Source organism: Accipiter gentilis, chromosome 13 (assembly GCF_929443795.1).
Source record: "Accipiter gentilis chromosome 13, bAccGen1.1, whole genome shotgun sequence".
Lineage (NCBI taxonomy): Eukaryota > Metazoa > Chordata > Aves > Accipitriformes > Accipitridae > Astur > Astur gentilis.
The window spans coordinates 5,391,402-5,414,018 of record NC_064892.1 but is presented as its reverse complement, the minus strand read 5'-3'; the positions used below and the strand labels follow the sequence as shown (position 1 = coordinate 5,414,018).

At 40.1% G+C, this 22,617-nt stretch overlaps 1 protein-coding gene across 7 annotated transcripts in view; it reads left to right on the top strand.

The window, feature by feature from the left end:
- Positions 1–22,617, top strand: part of FARP1 (FERM, ARH/RhoGEF and pleckstrin domain protein 1) — a 209,600-nt gene that overhangs the window by 33,720 nt on the left and 153,263 nt on the right. For all 7 annotated transcript variants that reach the window (XM_049815836.1, XM_049815834.1, XM_049815833.1 and 4 more), the window contains exon 2: positions 9,406–9,601. In XM_049815836.1, coding sequence (XP_049671793.1) covers positions 9,431–9,601 — 171 coding nt within the window. In that variant the 5' untranslated portion in view covers positions 9,406–9,430. The remainder of the gene's footprint in view (positions 1–9,405; positions 9,602–22,617) is intronic.

Below are 22,617 nucleotides of genomic sequence, written 5' to 3'. Positions count from 1 at the left end.
TAGTAGTATTTCCCCTGAGCTGTTTTATTTCTCAAAAACAGGACTGTATCAGATTTTCCCCCAACTGCTGAACAGTAGTATTAATGTAGTGTGTTATTTATTCTTTTGACATGTTTTTATTTCATGGAAAACGTCTACGTTATGCTTGACGCTGGGTATGAGTTGCTGGATCCCTTTCAGAATTCTGTTAAATCTGGAAGTAAATCAGATTACTTTCTTCTACTATAAGCACATTCGGCTTGGCTTTCACATGAGGTGTTGTATGGGTGAATGAGCCCAGAGCACTCCAGCTGGTGCAACAGCTTTATTTATGTAGAGTGATGGCATGAAAGGGTTTTGGAAAACGCTTTTAATGGCTTCAGGAGTGATTTGTGCTACTATTGAACCACCAAACTGCTTTAAGTTCTTGCCCACTTTGCTTGTATTTTCCAGTGACAAACTGTGGGCTCAGGTGATGACCCAGTTGATCAAGAAACTCTGTGTTGGCTGGAAACACAAGAAAGAGAGGTTTTCTTAAATTCTTTATGGGTTCCTAGCCTTTACTGTGTGGCAATAAAGCTTCCACAGTCTTTCTGTCCATAATGTGAAATAGCTTTTTGCCCACAGGATGATGCTTCTTTTATATCTCAACTTTAAAATACTTTAGGTCTTTGTAAAATGATAACATGTACTTTGTCAGTTCTACAACACATTTTAGCATCAGTAAAGGACTAGCTGGGTGACTTCAACATGTATTTCATGCACTTTTCACTCCTAATTTGTTTTTCCCCATGGATTTTTTTTTAAATTGCGTTTTGTCACTTGTGCAAGCATGTTAAGTTTTACTTTTTCACAGGTTTTAGTGACAAAATTGGCACAAACAAGTTATGCAAAACAGAAGGGGTGTCAATGAAATTGAATATGAGTATATCATACCAGTAGCTTGGAACTTCTTCCTAAGTATCATTTCTTATGCAGACAGTTTTGAAAACAGGTTGAAAACCATCTCAGAAAGCAGGTTGTGAGTTTTACAGTAAAGAATAAATATCTTCCACCTGCCCCGAGATAAAGCAGAAATTTTATAGAAAAAATGTGTTTTGTTCAATTGGGAAAGTAAAATGGCAGGGAAATCTTTTCAAAGAGCAACACTGTGTTGAACTTCACATACAAATAAGTTATAAACAGTTTAGTGGTGATACAATAAACACAAAGCAAGTGGGCAATGTTTAAATCAAATTTTAATGTGTCTAATAACAAACAAAGTGTTTGTGTAGAAGTATCTTCCCCTTGGTTATTAAGGTATTCATGGCTCCAGGAGCTCCCCATTTTGCTCTGACTGTGCCTTTGGATTTGAAGGGAAAACACAGTTGTTGGGGAAGAGTCACTAACTGGGCAACTGGAGCTAATCATCCCCTTGGCTTAGCAGATGAGACACTAATTTTCCTTCCAGGAATAGCCAGAATTACCTGTTTGTACGGTGCCTTCAAGTTGGCTGATTTAAAAGCTGAAGAAAAAACTTTAATATTCACTGTGTTAGTTTGAATAGGATATTGGCATTCCTAACTCAAGTAAATAGTGTTGATCATGGTGCAAGGGTACCATGAATGGGTCGTGAAGAATAGTGAAGACAGGTCCCTAGAAGTTGGGAAATGGTCACAAACAGTCCAAAGAGTAACTTCTATGAAGAGGTTTCCAAGAGGTTCCTTTGAGAAGGTAAGCATAAGAAAGCTTCAGTTACTTCATTGTTCACTTACATGTGTACAATGGTTTTGCTTCCTTGCCTGCAATAAGTTTATAATGCAAGGTTGTCCGGGAAACATAGCATGCAGCAAACCAGTATGTTTACTGCCTTGTTTAATATCATTGGCAGTCATCAAAAGTAATTTTAATTTTGTGGTTTTTTTAAAAAAAGTATTTGTAGACTAGGCTGGCTTGATTCACAGAACAATCTGTATTTATGCTTAAGGGATGAGGTTTTTCACAGAGGCAATTGTAAAAGCATACAGAAATCTATTACTGCACTTGTTGATAGATCTACTGACAGGTGTGTGGTTGAGGAAAAAAGATAGCATACATCAGATTTGTGCAGGATGGGAGTGCTCTTTGCTGACATCTGGCAGAAGACTTGGAATCTGGGACAGCTGCTAGGGCCACAGAATTGCAAACAGCTTGAGGATCTGAATGCAATGAAGATAAATGAGTTCCAGTTGTAAAGGTAGAAGCAGTAATGAATGCGGGCACTCTGAATGCTGCACTGATAGGCTTGGAAGAGGTTGGTTTTTTGTCCTGCATGTACATAAATGTTCATTATTCTGGATTGCAGGCTACATTATCGGTGTACTGAAAAGTTTGAGTTTTTAAAGCTCTGTGTTACTGCTTAGGTCCCTGAATTTGACACTGGTTTCATGTTCTAGCTAGTTTGGTGTTAACAACTAAGCATACTGGGTTGCTTTACAAATCCAAGTACTTTGTCCTTCTACATGACCGTACCATAGAAACTGGGTCAAGGGATAAGAGAGTGTGATTTAGAGGTTTTCAGAATCTGACCAAGATGGGAACCTTTGTGGGCTATCTTTATTTTCATGACAGGTGATGAATTTTATTCTCCTATGGATACTCTGCCTTAATTGAGGACATTTCTTACTACTGCAAATTTTAGGAAGTATCCAGTTCTGAGACTTGCAAAAAAGTAGACAACCATGATGGTATTTTCTTGGGCAGGTGGGTTTTAAGAGGTTAATTTTGTGTGTCTTTAGGGACATGAAAAAAATTTAAAATAAATCTGTGTTTAGAAATTAAGCCCAGTCAGTTAAGGAGCTCCCCCTCCATCCTGTTCTCCACTGACTGTACAAGGGACTAGACATGAGCCTCTAATGCTGATGATCTTGACTATACCTCACCTAGAGCCTACCTACTTCTGACTTCATCAAGCAACCATCATTTACAACATTTCCTTTTTTCTTAATCCCAGAAGACAGCCCAACGGTACAGAAGAATTGGCTTTTTATAATACTTCCTTCTCTGAGTATTGTGGATGTGAGCTGAAAGGGCAGACAGGAATCCGAACAGGAATCCAGAAACCACCTTCTCTTGCAATGTTTCCGTTAGAGGAGGAGCAACCAAGCTTAGTCTGCTGGGTGGAAGCAGAGAAGCAGACACCCAGCACCTCTGTCTGTACTACTGCCCTTCAAGCTTGAGCTATTTTTCTATTAAGAGCTTTTGGTTTCACATTTCTTTGCTTCCAAAAAATGCCGGTCCACTAGCCTAATGAATAATTTCTGGATTTATCTCAGATTTCTAATGTATGTTTTTCTTTGTAAGGACCTTTGTGTAATTTCAGGGGTGTATGAGGTTCTGTTTGGAATAATGTGAAGCGCAAATGTTGTGTTAGTGAGGCAGCTGTTTGTGTTTTGGTAATTCCTTAAGAAAATCAGACTTTAAAGAGAAGATTTTCCAAGAATTCTTCAATATGATCCCATGAGAAACTGCCAAAGACTCGTAAGATGATGGTGGCTTCAAAGCTCTAAAAAAAAATCCCCCCATTCTCTGCTGCGGACATCTCCTTCCTACAGAACAGTATTTGTTTTGTATTTGTGAAGAGGATAAATCTGTCACCTCTTGGTATTCCCACGCAGCTGTCTTGCATGGTAGGTGGTGACTCCCACTCAGGAAATGAATTTTGGTTATTGTTGTTTGCCTGGAACAGGGCTGATCCAGTCACTTCAAGTAGCATAACTTGAAAATCTGCAATTTACTGCTGCGACGGTTAGCTGTATGCATCGTGTCTGCTACTTTGCAGGTTGACTTTCACCCCCACTGCTGTGCCTGGTGTGCACAAGCTCTCTGCTGAGCAAGTGCTGGGGATGGTTTCTTTCTTTTGCATTGATTCATCGTAACTTTTAAAATTGTAGGTTTTAGCGAAGGAATCGTATTGGTGTTATTTAGATGAATAGCTTAAATTTTTGTAATTGCCGTATTTGCTTTGTACAACTGTGCCATGGACTTGTGGAAATTAACTGGGATAACGTTTCACAAAATAAAAAAACCTGAGCTGTATTGGCCCTCTGCTCCTCATCGTTTCAACCTAATTGGTTTCAGTCTTCCTAGTGCTCTTGCCTTGTTACTTTTTTTTTTTTTTTTTTTTAAATGTGGGTTCAAGAAACTTGCTCTCATTTCATGATTATGGTAATTCTGGTATGTTAATGAAAATGCAACTTCATTGGCAATTTATGTTGTGGGTATGGAATTTTCCCTTACTGAAGGTGTACAGGTCTGCTATGTGCTTTTGGCAGGACTACACATTTATACTTACTTTGCTGTTATCCATGGGGAGGGAAAAGGAAATAGGAAGGATCAGTACATCGTATGATAAGTGGGCTTGGTTTGACAAATTAGCCTCTGAAGTGGGGCAGCTGAGGCGCAGACGTGTCCTGCTCCCTCTGCTTCAGAGCATTACGTCTGGTGCAGGGGTGGACTGGGTCTTGGAGAGAGGTGGCATCTCCACCCTCATGGTTAGGTTTGCCACAGGTGCTCTCTCTGAGCCCTCCACGTGTGACCTGTGCATATTATCCTGTCTTTCCTTATAACTTATTATGATTCCTTAAACCTACTCCAATTTGTCAAGCTTTATGTTTTTCTGAAAATATGAAAGTGCTTAGAACTGAAGGTGAGTACTTGACAGGAGTGTCAGCTAGCAGTATTTACTGCAGTCCTCTCCACAGCTGAGGCTTTCCAAAAGTTTTACAAGAAGCTGACAGTTAAAAGCACGTGTGAGCACTTTGCCTGGATTGCCCCTCTTTCTCCTTGCTGCTTCACGTTTGTTACCCTTTGGAAGATCTGGATTGAATTTGTTCCTTTCTAGTCCTCTGGTGCCTTCCTAATTCTTACTGACGGTTTATAAGCCATTGAGTCAGTTTGAATCGTCTCACCTGGTGTTATATTGGTTACTTTAATCTCTTTCAAATGTTCCGTTGCCATAGGATCTGGGAGGCAGGGTTGGCCCAGCATCTGAGAGGCCTTGACTGCAACTTTGGCTCTGCGGCTGGTCTGCTCGCTGACTTTACAGACCAGCCACACCGTCCCACTGTGCCGCAGGCTTCCCCTCCTTTAAAAGGAGAGTAGTGAGCAGTGTGCAGCCTTCTGGTTTGTGCTGTGAAAATGTGTTTAAGCAAAGCAAAAGAAGTGGAAAAGGCCTAGACACCTGGTACCATTCTCCCCCTGTAACAGGAGTCTTCAGGCTTCAGGAACTTCTTGCATCAAATGTCTGAAATTTGGTGTCTGATCTAGAAGAGCAGAGTAGTTAACAGATCAGATTAGCATCTATTCCAACATGAGCTCTGCTCACGTTCCTAACAGTGGCTTATTGCTTCTCTTTTCCTCAGTATTTTGTAATTTTTGTAACCCTTTATTCCCAGCACCCTGCCTGTCCCCACCCCCAAAAATGCTGCTTATACTCCTAGCTCCCTTTAGATTAAGTCAGTTTGACTGTTTTTTCATCCTGCCAAAGAAAAATATGTGGAAATTTTAATTGGCCTGAACCTTTCCAATGCTATAAAATGCGCCTGCTTTGAACACGGAGAACTAAAATGGTTTTGTGCTGAACCACATCGTGGCCTTTGCCCAGCTACTGCATAAGTATATACAGAACTTAAAATTTTCATGTAAGCACTTAGTATCTGTGTAAAAGGATTGTTAATGTGTGATTAGGACAAACCGACGTTTACTAAACTATCTAATGGCAGTTGTAGCTTTTTGTGCCTTCCAGGTGTTTTAGGTAGAGTTAGGTGAGGTGGCTTGAATCAGTCTGTTGGCCTGCCAGCAGCTGGCTGAGCTTAGCTCACCCTGGTCTCAGGTTTGCCAGCCTGCCGAGAGCTGATTTAATTTGCTAACCCAGCAAAGAGCAAAACACTGAACTGTTTTCTTTTGGGTTAGAGATGTGCATTGGCTTGGTGAAGGGTCCGAGGAGGGCGAGAGTCAGTGCATGGCATCAGGCGGGACTGCCTGGGTGGGAGCTGGGAAGGAGCAGGAGCAGCCAAGGCTCCTCCGTGGGCAGCTTCTCCCTCATGCAGGTTAGCTGTCTGCAGTGGTCTTTCTCCATCTTTGCAGATGCTGTGGCACTACTGGGAAGGGCACTGACATCCAGTGACTCTGCAGCAGAAATGATACATGCAATATTGGCCGTGGGTTTCACCAGCTGTAAGAAAGAGCAGGCAGAAACTCTTAATTTTCAGAGTTCAGATGAGTCCTTTTTATTTGCCACTCTCTTTGCTCCTGTACTGGTCGTCTACATCCGCTTATGTTTTGCTTAGAGCTGTGTGTGTTGGAGTCTGGTGGCCACTGCTTTTTGTTCTCAGTTAATACCTTCCCCAGTTCATCTATGTTCTCTTTCTACTACAGTGTCTTTAAAACTCTCCATCCTCTGTCCAGACTTGAATCCTCCTCATCGTGACAGACGTTAGGTATCCTAATCCCCCAAGGTTTGCTCAATTTGCTTAATACTCTTTTGTTGCATTCTGTGACCTTAGTTCACTGTCTTCTAGATCAAAGTGATTTAGAGAAAGGTATGCAGCTTGACCAATGTGCTGCATTACTTTAGAGAGGGTAATTGTAATAATTTTTAAAGCCTCTTACATAAAGGCATAATAACGATGTTGTGCTGATGTTATGACAGCACCATAGGGAGTGAGACTAGTGTCATACAGAAAAAAACTTAAAATATTATGTCCAGTGCAGCGTGCTGATGTTTAGATGTACATACTTGTTAAAAAAGGAAAGGTCTTCTTTTAATTTTATAAGTTTCAGATGCATGTGATCAGGGTGGCCAATACTTCTTAGATCTTTGCTTCCCAAGGGAAGAGTGCGTGTGTGACTGAATGGTTCAATATATATATTACAAGAGTTTCCATATTACTAACTGTTAATAATAATAAAAAACCTCTCAGCTGTTTATATGGAGTGGTTTGGCTTGTACCTTTCCTCCATGATTTTTTTGGCTCCTTAATTTGGGTCTTTTTTTCTTGTTTCACTAAGTTTATTGGCCTGTCTGAAGGTGTGTGGGAGCCACTAGATCATCTAGTCAGAAGAACGTTTATAGAAAGGTTCAAGCTCTGTAATATTTCCTTGTGTTGATTATTTAAAGGTATCACTTGAACTGACTGGATTGATTCCTATGTTTAGGATTTAATGGAAAGAACAGATTTCTTCTTCATCCACTTTGAATGTCTGCACCTAGCCAAAAACTACGGTAGTAATACAGCAATTGTACAGGTCCTTTCTGTCATGTTGGTGCTGCCTGTGGTATATGGTGACTTCAGAAGAGCTTTGGAGTTAATAAGGACATGGACCAGTATCTTTGTGTGGTGGCACTTCCAGACAGGGTGCATGTGTTACCTTTTTAAATGTTCCTGTGTACTTCACATGCAGGAAAATCAGATTTATTTCTAAGTAGGCCTGGAGTCTTGCTATATAGAGCTTGCTGTCTTTTCTATTGGAATTCCTGCCTCCAACTGCAGCTTTCTTGTTGGCGCTTCCTGTCTCAAAAAGGTTTAATTTAATTAATTTCAAAGAATAAAATAAATTTAATTGATTCCTTTTACATTTCTAGATTACAGTGCCATTTGAGGAAAAATTTTGCCTCTCCAGTAGTGTTTGGCATGCACTTGGATAGGTTTCAATGGTATCTCTCCAACCTTGATCAATAGGATAGTGCCGATTCATTGCAAAAGTTTGCCTGTGGTTTTTTGATCTCCTTCATTGATATGTAGAAGTGTGTGATCACTAGTTTTTCCTTCCCTTCCTTCTCAGCTAACACTTCTTTTAATCAAAGTGCTGTTGTAAAAATTTTTACTCGAAGCTACTTGCTGTGTAAAAAAAAAAAAATAATCTGTGGGAACAGATTAGTCAGGACGTGGAAGAGTGATGTGTAGTAAATAGTATATCCTGCTGAAGACAGGACTGTTTTTATTCTGTCCTTATGGAGGGAACTGGTGTCTTATTACCTGGCTCTGTTCTTCATAGTATACTGTAGAACTGGTGATGCATTCACGAATACCTAGGCTATCTTGTGCTTCCTATTTATTTTTCTTATAGGCTTCTCAGTAATAGTAACCTCGGGGTAAAAGCCAGGCAATGATTGGCAGTGCTGCTCTTGTGCCTTTGTTCAGCTGGAAAGTTAGGTTTCCGTTTTTTCTCTGTGCTACATGTTTTTTTTAATGGTCATTGCTCAGCATATAAAAGTCATGCAGAATGAAAATGCAATTATCAAGAAAGATAAATAGACAGTAGCAGCGGGTTTCATCAGAAACCCAGCTAGAGTGTCAAAAGGCAGGGGGGGAAAAAGTGAAATAAAATTCTAGGATGATGCATAACATTTGAAAAGTAAAACTACTGGTTCTTGAATTAAAAAAGAAGGTTCGAAGTTGTTCTGGTTAATGAAAAATCACACTGAATCACTGTAGTAGCTCTGCTCCCTTTTTAGGATAGAATAATTATTTAGCAGAAATGTGCTGTGTAATGTGGTGTGAGCGCTGCACAGAAACAAAATTAGCAAGCCAGTTTCTGAGGTTACTTTCCATGGATATGAAGCAAGTGGTGCAGGCGAGCTGGTGCAGGGTTAGCCGTCCCCTAGCCGGGTGAGGAAGGTGTGTTCCTTGGGGTTCCCCTCCTGCTTACAGGGCTCTGTGGGACATCAGATTTTCCATGCTTTTCCCAACCAGTTTTATTGCTCTGGCATTTTCTGGCCTTCCCAGTAGCACGTCCTCACAATCCTTGGCCCATCAGTGGAATCGGGCCAGGCTCCAGGTTCTAGAGCAGCTCTGGTCCTCAAAGGAAACAAAATATTTAGGCCATGTTATTGAGGTCATCTTGTACCCCTTTGGCTTTTCTGCTTTGCAGACCCTTAAGCGAGGTGGCAGCTGCAAAGAGCCATTGAAAGCTGGAAGAACCAAAGGAAAAAATCCTGATAGAGCCAGGAGGGAATGATCGTCAGCAAGTGCTGAGTTGTTCCACCTGCTCTCCTCACCTTCCTTCCTTCTCTGGGAGCCCTGAGTGTGGCTGATAACACCCTGATTCATAAATACATAAAAATTAGCATAATTCATTGAAATCTGGGTTCTGTCACGCTCTGTTTCCAATGCGGTCTTGTTTCCTATTCCAGGAGAAAGGGAATATTTTCCCATTGTGCAGTACTGTAGCCAGTATCAGCCTTACTCCCAGCAGGTGATTAGCCTGTGTATTTTGAAAAGTATAACGTTTGCCTGGTTTTCTTGTCTTCATATGAGCCATTAGGAAAAAAAGATCATAACAGTTATTAGTTTGTGTTAATGGTCATATAGTTTACTAGCTGTAAGTATACATACCATAATGCTTATGTGCAAAAACTCTTGTTTATAAGTCATATGGTCTTCTTTGCCCTTATTCTTTTATCAGATAAAAGAAACGTGTTTCCCTAAACATGGGTGAAACAGAGCAGAGGCCAACAGCAGGATCCCGGTTAGGAGCTCAGGAAAATGCTGGGATCAGCACCTTGGAGCATGGACAGAAACCACCTATGACACCTCCAGGAAAACTCGTCTCCATCAAAATTCAGATGCTGGATGACACGCAAGAAATTTTTGACGTTCCGGTAAGGAAGCGGAGGTTGGGGTGGCTAAAGATTATTCAGGCATTTCTAAAAATGCATGTTTTCAAACCAGTTCTCTTTATTACAACTGCAATTCTTTGGCTAATGAATTCATGTTATGGAGAAAATGGATGTTATATCAGCATTAAGTAGATGATGGTGTAATAGAATAACATTAAACAGTGAAATGACCTGTAAATTACAGTTACTATTCTGTTTCTGTTTGAACAGCTTCAGAAGAGGTGGAAGTCCTTGGTGGTGTTTTTTTTTTTTTTCTTCAAATATTACATCAGTGGTTTCCTCTACTTTCTGAACAGTTGATATATTTCCTTGGTGCTGTTTTGCTTATGATCCATAAACCATAGATCTATACAGATTTTTTTCTTTTCCTCTGGCAAGCCCTTAGGATAGTAACTTCAAATCATCAAAGTTTTCATGAATTTGTATCACTCTTACAGGCCCTGAGTACTCTCACACATACTGAGTGCAAGGAAAGGATCAAACCAATCTCATCTAAAGTTTCTCTGTACCCCACTGAAATTAATCTGGTTTTGTACTTGCCAAGGAAACAGTTACTACTGTTTTTGTGTGTGTGTGGTCAGAAGAGTTAGTTTGAATTAGTTTTGATACAAAGACTGATTCTGTTAGTAACCACTAATGATTTCAACATGCCATGCTTAGGTAATTAACATGTAAGGTTGTTGAACACTATTGCTGTCATGAAAGTCTACTGGCATGTATATTTTTCAAAGTCCTCAGCGTTCAGTAAATAAGAAACTGGAAACCTGAGTTCAAATTTCATCCTTTGTTACTTGCATTTTATGTAGCTATGGTAACTTCTATGCCTTCATTGGCTCAGTTTTCCCTTCTGTGAAAGGGGGGGGTGTGTGTGTGTGTTACCAGCGAGATACATAGATCTTACATGTATAGCGCTCTGCAGAAGTGCTTATAGTCACTGAAAAGTGTTATCCCTGTATTAAAGATGAAAGAATTCCAATTAGGAAAATCCTCATTGGAAAAAAAAGATTTTTTGCCTGTTTATAAGGTTTTGTTCGTCTGTCTTGTGTATGTACACACAGATACTTTTTGGTCTGCTCTCTGCTGCTGTTATCCAACTACAACTGTGTATTCAGTCTCAGATTTTGTTGTAGTAGAAAGTAAGTTCTCTGGACAGGCATGTATATGTGAACTGAACTGTCATCAAGTGAAATGCTCATGTATATAGCAACTTTTTTGTGCCCTTCAGAGTGCTTATCAAATATCCATAGCAAACAGACTAAAATTAGCAGTCTTTAGGTAAACATCGCTGTTCAAAAGTGTAGTTCTAATTTATCACATGCTAATGAAAGTTGTGCTGCTTATCTTACGTGGTACAAATATCCCTATTATCCTAGAGACAACATTCTTTCCCCCTCCACAGCTGCTACTTCACCATACTTTGGAAGTGCTGTGCAATTTATAAGAGTTAATAAGTCTATTTAACAAACACTTAGTAGGAACCAGTTTGCGATCAGGTCCTTTTCATTAAATTGTTTGGAAGCAAACATAAGTAACGAGTGGATGCAGTGCACGCATGTAATTCCAGCTTTGCTTCTGGGAGTTAGAGAAAACAGTATTTTTTCCATCTTCAATATGAGAAGACATCAACATTACTTTTTGTTTTTGAACTTCAGCAACACCTGGAAGACCTGGGTGTTTAAACAACTCTCTGTTCAGATCACTTCAGTATGATTATTTTCTGAGGCTTTTGTTTCATAACAACCTCTATGCAAGGAAAGCTCAGCTGGTTTTAAAGTCAAATCTTGTGGTGAAATTTGCAGGATGCTTAGATTATAAAGTCTTAGAGCAGGTTCCTAAAGCCTTTTGTGTTTAAGGAATGCATTGTCAAATGGAGCAATACACACAATTTTCAATCTGCTTTAAAAGGCATTAATTTTTTAGTCCCATCTCACAAAACTGAAAAACTCTTAATACATCTAAATTGAGATCTTTATTCATGTTGGAAAAACCCATGTTCCCATTTATAAGCTTGCTGTTTTTAGCCACATTGGTCCAGTATACACAGAAAAAGAAAGCAGCACCATTTCAACAAAAAATTTTTAGGAGCAGCAAGTGTGGCTGTGGGCAGAGGATGTTAAATGTACATGCCTAAGCACATCTGTGGGCTTGCTTTTCAGTGGAGAATTAAAGGCTTTTTGCATGGTTGAAGGTCTGAACTACTCTTTCCAAAACTTGAGCTGCCATGGTTATGAAAATAACCTTCCAAATATGATACAAGTATAAACTGAGAAAGTTTTGTGTTTCCTACAGTTTCAGGAATTTTGCTGGATGATCTTTTCTCTGTTAGCAAATGGACCAAACTTTGAGTGGTTTTACTGCTGTTTGTAATGTATCTTGTAGGACGATACGAAGTTTGTCATGCCAGTTTACCCTTTGCTCATGAAGTCTGCGTAAAATAGAAACAGATACTGGTGCTACTTCTTCCTGAATTTGGGGGAGGTAGTGAAGTAGCTGAGACTGTCCATCTGTCTAGTCCTCCTTCCTTGCTACTCCTACAATTTCTTTTGTTACCGGTTCACCACCACCACCACCTCTTTAGCTAAACCTGGGAAAAGATCTTATCCATGTAGTGTTTTTCTTGAGTTTTGTTTTTTGTTTTGTTTTGGGGTTGTTGTGTGGTTTTTGTTTTTTTTTGGGTTTTTTTTGGGTTTTTTTTGGGTTTTAGGGGTTTTTGTTTGTTTGTATGTTCGTTCTTTAAATTATCTTCCAGGAGACAAGATTCAATACCCTTGCACTTAGGCAATCCCCTTTCTCCCATCACATGCAGATGACTTTTTTTTATTAGAGCAAAATCCTTCAGATTTCTATGTCTATTCTGTACATAACAAAACAGGAAAAAAACATGACCTACTTCCATTTCTCCCCCCCACCCCCCAAGTGCTGCTGCTCTTCGGGCTGTTTAAAAGTGAACTAACTCTGGTGTCATTTGTCCTTCTACAGGAAAATTGATTCTTTTGGTGTTAGTGTTTTGATGCTATATAATCATACCATGTTTGGCTCATTGTATTAGCTTCTCGCAAGCCAAAAAAAAAAAGACCCTGAAAGGAGAGAGAGATCCCCAGAGCTTCATACAGGCCTGTAAATTATATTTTTTTGCCAGGAAAAAGCCCCATAAAGTATATGGAGAGAGTTTGTATGGGAGACTTGAAAAACAGAAGCCACAATGAAGGCCTTTTCATCAATCTTTGCAAATTCAGTATTGTAAAAGGAAGGGTACATAAGAAAAATCTTATATGCTGCTTGCTCTTAAACAGTATTTCATTGCAGGATTTCCAAACACTCCTATATTCCAAAAAGCTAGTGAAAGTTTGAATTAGATAATCCTGGATCTTTTACACACATCCAGTTAGCTGGTTGCATGAGTCTTTTCAAGCAAATACAGATGTTTGGGGGAGGCGGGGGAAAGGTAGGAACTGCTGCTTTCAAAAAAAGATGATATTATTTTCATTTTGTATTTTCTGCCTTTAACATAAAAGGAAAGTATAAAATTCATCAATTATCTTTTCAAGCACATTTTTGTCTATTCTGCTATAAGAAGATAAATTATGTAGAATATCCTTCCCTCTTTAAAGTTATTTAGCTTTTTATGACTGAATTTCTGTATCTTTAGTTTGAATCTATTTTGGACTCTCAGCCAAGAGCTGGCTTCAGCTGCAGTTGTAGGTGATTAGTGCCTGAAAATCAGGCCATGAGTTGAAAGTTCATGATCATTCAGCACTTGCAGTTGTTGGTCATGGTGTTAGCTTTATGGAGAGGTTGCATGCAAGTGGAATAGCTTTTGTCTCTTGCTTTTTGTTTCTAATTTCCAGTTTGGCTGTATTTACTGAAAAATGAAGACCACAGAGGCCCAAAGTACACCGGTCTGTTTCAGCTAGTGTTTGTCTGAGTTATGACTATGTGATAGAATGAGCAAATGTGGTCCCTTTCTGCTAGGTAAGAGGACAACAGCTTTAGCTAAAATGACTAATGTGAAGGAGGAAGAACATTTTTTTTCACCCTTGTACTTGTACACATAATGATAATCGTATATAGGTAGGTCTTGGGCATTTTGAAAGGTTGACACTTCTACCGTAAGACTTGTGAAACCCAACACTATTGTGTTTTATACACATATGTTGTGTATTATAGAAGAGACGGTGGAGATGCACAGTTCTGCTTGATTTTGCTCTGGTTTTATTTCTACCAGTCTCATCTAAGTTAGTTGGAAGAGAATGGGATTGATTCCATAAAACCATAGTAAAACTTATGGATTTTCTTACATTTGTTTTAATACGGTCTCCCCTGTAGGCTCAAACCAGTTTAAGTAAAAAAGAAATACAGTTTTTAAGGAATAGAAAAAATAACTGATGGTTGCATCTACTGCAGATCGTTCTGGGAAAGAAAACCCTTTAATGTTTAGTGTCTATGCCATTTATATTATATTTAGTTTTATAGTTGTTTCAGTGCCAGAAGTAATCTGCTTTAAAACTACTCCTAAGAAAAAAGTCAGAGTTGTTCCTTTCTAGGTAATGCTGAAGACATGACTGATTCTCACGTTAGACTGCTGGGATGATTTGGTGACTCAGGGTTAAACCTGGTCTGACTGACATGATGCTTGTCACTGATCATACCCTACTCTCTGGTTGAATGACACTGATGTGACTGGAATGATGCTACTGATGCTAAATAGAAAGTCAGAGTTGTTTCTTTCCTGTTAACATCAAAGGTGAGATCAAAGTATATCACAGGAGGTGAGGATTCTTCTTTTGGTTAGGATCCGGTCTCTTTAATTAAAACCAAACCAAAGTCCTCTTTATTGTGTCTGGAAGAAAATAGTTGCTTCCTTTCTGTGGCTGTCTTTTGGAAAGACGAAAACATACTTGCCTGTCAGATTACTCAAGTTTATTAAACATCTGTTATGTGTCTTATGTAAACTTTCTTTCCCTCTGAATGCGTTCAAGCTTTGTGAAGTATGCAGAGTTGGAAAATGTCATCTGCTTTCAGGGATTAACACTGGGTTTCTTAAGCAACAGGAGTCTTTTAATAGAAAGCAGGGTGAAGGTATAATCCTTGGTAAACATAAATTGTAAACATTTCATTTCAATTTGCTTTTCTTTCAGAAGAGAAGGGCTTCCTCATCTTTAGGTTATCTGAGAATAAAGATGAAATGGTCTTGGTCTATGACTATTTATCTTCCATGTGACTATTTATCTTCCGCTGGAGTTTGGATGTAGTACCTTGGCAGGGAGTTTCTGTGCCTCAATTCCCAAATTTTCGGAGAGAAGGACTTCATAATCCTGTTGTGGCTCTGTTTCTTAAGGCTAATGTTCTGGGTGGGTTTTTTGTTTGGCTGGTTTTGTTTGTGCAGTCATATAATGGTGGTTCATATTCCCTTTGTGGGGAAAATGCCTTCTATTAAGTATACTCCCCACCAACTTCAGGCCAGTGTAAGTGTATCAGAAAAAGCTTGATATTAGAAAGTCTCAGTACTTAACAACAAAGATTACATGTGCTTTGTTATAAATTTGCACAAGCATTGTGTTACTCTGTTAAATTTGAAATTTCAGCCACGGTTTTATAAATGTTTAAATTATTTTCTGTAACATTTATGGGTTATGGTAATTGCTTTGTCCTAGGTATATACCCCTCTTCTCAATATGCAATTATAACCAGTGAACAAAGCAATTTTATAAAAAGAGCATTAGACAGTAAGGCAATGAAACAGTGTTTTATACTTTCTTAGCCAGCTTCAACTCCAATTCAATATGAATTGCATTTTTTTCCAGTTTAGGAAGTGAACAGCAGGTCAAATGTCAGTTATTCATCAGTCTGAGACTTTCTTTCTTCTCATGCCTGAAATTATTTGGCCATCACTGTCAGACTATTTCCAATGAATATCAGGCATTTAAATATTCACTAATTGTCACACCAACCCTGCTGGTTCTTCTGAAATTACAAGAAGAAAAGCTTTTTTTTTTTTTTTAATAATTCTGAAACATATCATTGTGTTTTTCTCAGCAGAAGATTATTAGTGGATACACAGCAAACTCTGATTTTATTTTTTTTTGTTGATAAATGATTAGAATGTCTTTGTTGAAATGGAATTTTAGTGGCTTGTGTTAATAATCTATGTGCTTTTCAAAACGGAAAAGAGAATAATCCACAAGCAAACTTCTGTAACCATAGGCAGCAGGCTGTTTAAACTGCTGATATCTTTGTTACAATGTTCTGTAGAATGAACAGAATAAGTGGGAATAAAATTTTAAGTGCCGACAGATCCAGTCCATTTTCAGACTGATTGATGTATTTGAAGATAACTGGGAAATGGGTGTAATTATCTGGAATGAATTAGCCTAACTTGTAATCAGGGAAGGCTTCTCAACTGATGCCTTTTTACCTCTCTCGGTCCAGCTGACTCACCAAGTCACGCACCGATGTGTGAGCTGGCACAAAGTGGAGGACAGAGCTGGCACAGGGAAGGCCAGCCATGGATGAAGAAGCGGTGCGTGAGCGTTTCTCAACACTGCTGCCTTGACTGAAGGGGTCAGTGAAATGATGCTCTTAATTTTGGTAACCATGTCTGTGCCTGTAAGTTGGTTTGCACGGTACTGGTGAGGCTGGATGGATGCTCTGTGGGGGGAGCATGGGCTCCCTCCCCAGCTACGGGCTGTTCCCCTTGGCCAGCCTGTTGGGAAGTGGCAGCCGTCCAAGGAACAGTGGGAGGTGTTTGCCATCTCTTCTCTTCAAAGTGTACGTCTATGGGTGAGTGGGTAGCTAGTGGCCGAAGCGGAGGCTGATTCTGCTAGGACTATGTTTTCCTCTTTCAAGGGCGATAGGAGGGATGTTCTGCCTCTGGACAGAGGAAGGAGGGGAGCTGAACTGCCCACTGTGTGCTTCCTTCCTTCCCCCTGAGACTGGGGTTCATCTCTTCCATCTTTAAAGATTTTAAAAGTAGATATCAAAGCCTTAGCTAATTACTCTTTCCGTCATAGTTAGGGTGAAAACATGGTACCTTCAAAAGACTTTTCATCGTGCCTGTCTTGAACATGTATTTTAGGATGAGATTAATTGCTCTCTGGAGGTGCTTGTATATCCCTATAAGGGGAGCATAGGGCCACAGCTTAGACTTCTTTTAGCATCCAGGCAACTAACTCGTTCCACAGAAATTCCTTTGTTTCCTTTTAGTTCCCAACCATGCCAAAGTGATATGTGAGTCTTCCTTGTACCCCATAGCTGTCTAGGTCGCATGTGCTGGAGTGGGTTAATTATACCTGATGTAGTGCTGTTTTTCTCTGTCCTAGCTGTAGCGGAGAAGTTGCAAAATAAAGTGCACTGTGGAGGAGCAGTGTGTTAGTGCTGTGCTGCAGTGGTGCACAGGCATGCCATGATTTACTGAAGCCCGTTCTTTGTCAGCACAAGGTGGTCGAGCTTAAGTTACTTTCCTTAAGCTCTGTATGAAAACAGTTGTCTTTGCTTCTGGCCATATGCTCTGGAGGGGCATAATAAATGAGCAGGATAAGCTTCTGGGAGAAAATAGCTGCTTTCCTCCTCCTCTTCCCGAATTGTGTGTGTTGTCCATAGCTAAAGAAATGCAGCATAAGTGTGATGCTTTGCCAAGAGCACAATCTCACGTTGGATTTCAGGCATTTCAAAGCACACCCAGGTTATAGTTCCGCACCGAGCAAAAGATCAGAAAACTTGGGCTCATATGAAAGCACTGTGGGTATGTGATTATATCACACAGCATGATGAATAGCCATTCAGAGCACTGTGAATTTCAGCAAGTTAAATTGCAAGTAAAAGCATATCTTCCTGCAACTTGTTCTCTCACCTGTTTGAGAGATGAATGAACTATTATGTGGAATTCCTGTGAGGTTGCTTTTCTCCGTTATTTTGAACAGAATGGAAAGCTATGTGTGTAAACAAAGGCTTAAGCAGTACAGGATAAAAGAACAGCAAAAAGTTATAAATTGTCCATTCATTTCCCTCTCAGTTCATTCTCAGTTGAATATGGTCGTGTGTTAACAATTTTGCCTGGTGATAAAACACAACCTGTTGAAATGCCTCTCTCCGGGTTTATTTGCCTGGTATGGATTCCTTTCTCTGCATCCAACCTTGCTTTGCCTTTTAGCTTGGGATGTTAGTTTTCTCTTTTTTTTGCATTGGGATTCATGTCTGTATGTTCGTCAGGGGTTATCACCTGTGCTTTTTCTTTCCTCAGACCTTAAGTTTGCAACAAGCCCTCTTCCTCCCTGCTTCTGCAGGATGCCTGGGTTGCTCGGCTGGCGGAGCCACAGCCATAGCAGCTACTGGAGGTGGTGGTCCCACCGGCTCTGCTTTGCTGGCAAGGATGCTTGTCTGACTCTGTGGTAAGGCAGACCACAGGGGGCTACCCTGCATAAAAAGCTGTGGTTTTCACCAGTTTAGCTACAACTGTGAGCTTGCTACAAAACCGGATAGATGCTGATGTGGGTGCAACAGCGGGGAGGAAAGGGACGGGACAGGACCGTGTTAGCAGTGGTTCAGACTTGGGTAAAGCTGCTGTGGAAGTACACAGCTGCAGAGGTGGGAGAGAGAATAAATGTTAGGAACTCCTCCAACCCTTAAAATGCTTAAGAATATGACTTTATATAGGCTCATATTCCTTGGTTTTCTCGTTGGTACCTCTTGTTTCTTCCTTGCTTGGCACTAGAACATACCACCTTATATTGCTTTATTCTCCTTGTCCTCTCTGCCTCTCCATAGCTCCTTTGCAACTGCTGGTTCAAATCCTTGCTATTGGTATTCTCCAAACAAACAGGATATAGCAGTGCAGAAAGATGCAGGAGTCCTGGGTGTATCTCCTAGGTCTTCAACCAACTTCATTCTGATGATGATCTCCTTCCTCAGTGCAATATCAAGTCCTCATAATACAGACGTGTTGTGCTGTATAGGGGAGAAAGCTCATCACTTTTAAAGGCTGTATCTGCACTGCAGAACTAGGGACACTTTCTGCAATGGCATAGTCAAATTCCCATCCATACCCAAACTCTGCAAGTGGGATGATGTATCAAATTTTACCTAAGATAATTTGTGGTTTTGAAGTGAAATTTGACCAGCTTAAAGTAAACTAAAAAAATTACAACTAGGATGAAGTGATTAAAGCGGTATGTCTTTGATTGTGGTACAATCTAAAGGGGCTCCGCCATTTCCCAGGTTTAAAAGCCTTCAGAAAGACTTAGTAGTAGGCTGCTTACCTGTAAACTTGTCTCCACTGCTCCAGCGAGGTACCTTGACAAGGCTGTGATTACTATACGCATGCACAATTAAATGTTGCCTTTTGCATGCCAATGCATAAATCACATAAAAGGCATGGCTGAAAATGCCTGCCAAAGCCTTTGTACACATTTGAATAAGGCTAGTGTGTTAAAATCGTTCTTGGATAAATATGTCAATTTTTGAATAAAAATTGATGCAGGAAGCATGCATCAAGCACCAGATAACTCGGTGAATACAAACAGCAATAGCAGAAGTAGATTACAATATCTCCTTTTCTTATCCCCATCCCCAAAAATGAGGCTTTGGCTGATAGAAATTGCACAAACATAACGCTGCCAGAATATAAATAGCAAATGGTGAGTTATGACTTCGTGCCAATTTGCTTTTTGATGGCCTGTTGGCAGATGCAAATATTCATGCAGTGCACAGCAGCAGGCAGTTTTTCTCCTCGTTTCTTTCACTGTTACCTTCTCACCTGGTTTTCTGATTGAACCTGAAGTACTTTCTTCTTTTTTTTCTTCAGTTTGCCCTGCTTTTATAATTCTGTTCCTGTTCTCATGCCATAATATCCTCATGTGTTTCTTGCTGAATTTATTTGTAATAATCTCCATTTAGTAGACAGTGGACAGTATTTGTGTGTAGATGTTGCTTGGTATTCAGAGGCTAGTTCTTTGTGCATAAAGGGGGATATCTTTTGCTCTTAACAACTCTTCACATTTCATTGCTTCATTACCTGGTGCAGATGCTCAGCTTTATTCCCTTCTGTCATCTCACCCCCATCTAACTTCTCAGTTTTGTCCTTTCTTAGAAAACATCCATCTTTGTATTCTCTGTATGGACAAGTTGTATAGCTCCTTATAATACTTAGTAACAGAGCTCTCCTTCTGATCTTTTACAAGGAGCACATTTGGGCAGAGCAGCTAATTACTGGATCTGGAGTGACTGTAAGTTAGGGGAATGCCTTCCCTTTCTGATTACTGGCAGGGATAAGCCAGATCCTCAACCACTGTGCATTGTCTTAGGTTGACTGGAGTTACTGGAAATAAGCTGGGTTACATTATGTGATGATGTGATCCAGGGGTCTCCTCCAAGAGCATTGCCTATTGAAAGGAATCTCGGATATTACAATTTTGGGGAACAGAACTGAAATAATAATAAAAGGGATTTTGCAGAATTAAGTTAATACATGTAAACTGATGTGAAAGAGAATACTTAGACAAACCTTATATAAAAACATTTTACAGGAATTATAAAAGAACCTTATCAAGTAGTTTCTAGTGGTGGATTCACACAGATTAACGCTGCAACCAGAAATAAATGTAGCTCTTGGATGTTCCAGAGTAATTCAGAAACACCTCTGCACTTAGGGGCAGACACTGGCAGCTGGCAAAAGAAAATGCTTTTCACGAAAGCACTTGAATACTCATTCATAGCGTGATATAGATTGGAAGGGACCTCTGGAGGCAGTCTGGTCCAACTCTTCGCTCAAGGCAGGGCCAGCAGTGAGCAGATTGCTCAGGGTCCCTAAGAAACACTAACTGTAAGGACTCAGGACTACTGTGTTTTAGAATCTTTTTTCTGAGAGCTTTAGTTGAAGTTCAGAGTTACCAGCTGATGATCTGTCACTTTTAAGCCTGCGACTGGCAACTCTGAGGTAGACAGCTTCAGGTTTCTGTGTAGCAAATGGGCGTTTGCAGCTGTATCTGTGGGCTTATAAAAGAAATGAGGCAGTAGTCATTTTATAAATGAGACGTATGTCTTAGGCTTGCTTATGTTCTAGAGTTCGTCAAACCCTTCAGATTTTCTTCTTAGTTTTTTACTTCATGTTGAAGTCTAACTTTGGGTATGTGTGCTTTGAAAGACTATGGAAGATTCTAAAAATAAAATTCAAGTAGAAAGCAGACGCTTCAAATGGCTGATTGTGTCACAACATCTTTAACTCCGTGATTTTGACGGTCTCAGGAAGAGCAAGGTAGAAATAGCAAGCTGCAGGATAGCAGGCTTTGTGAACAGGGGAGACTTTCATAACTGCAGCTGCTTTAAAAAAGTCAACAACCCCCCTCCCAAAAATCTTGTGAAAGCCTTCTGGATTCACACCAGCTGTGGAAGAGCTGTTTTCAGACTTTTTTTCTATGGAGTCAAACTGTCTTGCTCTTGTTAGAGAAACAGAATTAGGAGCAAGTAATCTTTTTGTTTCACTAACATAAGCTCAGTCTTGCTGTTGCCATTTCTTTTTGCATCTGTTCCATGAAACAATTAACTTTGAACAGATATATGCCTTTCAGTGGAAAGGTCACTTCTCTGCAGAGCATTTCAGGTCTGTACTGCTTACGTTTCATTACAGGGAAGATGGCATATGTGCAACTTAGCCAGCAGAAGTGACAAAAGGTTACTGAGGAAACAGTTCAGCATTTTCTTGGGCTGAGGGAACAAATCTTTGAGGTGTCAGTTAACACTGTTGTTGCTAGTTGCACTGAAATGACTGATTTCTCATATGGGTATAGCTGTGAAGTAAGATGGTTGTATGTGTTTTGGATTTGGTGGGGAGGTGTGTCCCTTTGAGCTTCTTCTATTTAGGATGCTGTGGGGGAAGAAAAAAAACCAGAACACAAGTCCTCAGCCTCTGTGGTAATATTTCACTGAGAGCTAATTTTTCAGTTTAACTCCTTCAGCAGTCTCAGAATTAATTCACTAGCCACTGCCTGTTAAATAATTGCTTGAAAATGGAACTTGTTCACCTGACAATGAAGTAGCATGAAAGGATAAATAACTAAAATAATTAGCACAATATTTTTTAATCTGTTGATAGCTTAGGAGTTAACATTTAAGTTTTCAATTTCAAGTTAGCAAGATATTTTAACAGAAGGTGCTCATTTAACAGGAGATGGCTGGCTAATTTGACTGTGAATTATGATTATTCCTGAAGATAAATAACTTGTCCTCCTCTCCTGCAGACATCTTAGCACCACTCACAGATAATTCATTTGTCCTTCTTAGCCATCAGATCCTCACATTGATATTTCCCAGGTGAACAGATTTTACCAATTACTGCTGTTTTCACTTGGGGGCATTTGAAGGCCCCAAAAGGCTGTCTAGTGGAGGTGCAAATTCCTCTTGAAAAGGTCACGCATGTGGAAGGTGATACCATATCAATGAACTTACTTCTTGTAGAAATGCTCTGTAGGGCGTCTAGGCCCTTGTTGCCATGGGCTGAAAACCATTGCACTAAGACATGAAGTGCTTGGGTATGTATATAGCCCTGTTAACTCAGCATGTAAGCTATTTTTTACTCTTCTTCATCCGTCAATTGTACGCAGTATTGTGGCCCTGAAGAGCACTGTAGCAACAAGTGGTGCCCTCTCTGTGAAGGGAATGCCTTTGCCTTTACTGTCAGGCTTCAGTCCAGGAGTGGGTTTCTTTTGCATTTCTATACGGGTAGCTCAGAGGACCGGAGAGTGACCTGGAGCACCAGGCCCATGATTTTCCACCTTCCTTAGTTTTTAGCTGGGTTTTAGGCTGTTCCAAGGAGATCTCTCTGAGATAATTCTAGCTTTGAGCGAGGACTCATCCTGACCTGCAAGTTAGTACATGCATTTCTGGTCTTTGGGGTTGGGGGTTGCTGCCTCATCCTCTTTTATTTACAACTATAAGGATAGCCCTGGGGTACAGCTGACGATGTGGCAACTCTTCTAGCATGCCAGATGGTAAGCTTGTCGGCTTCA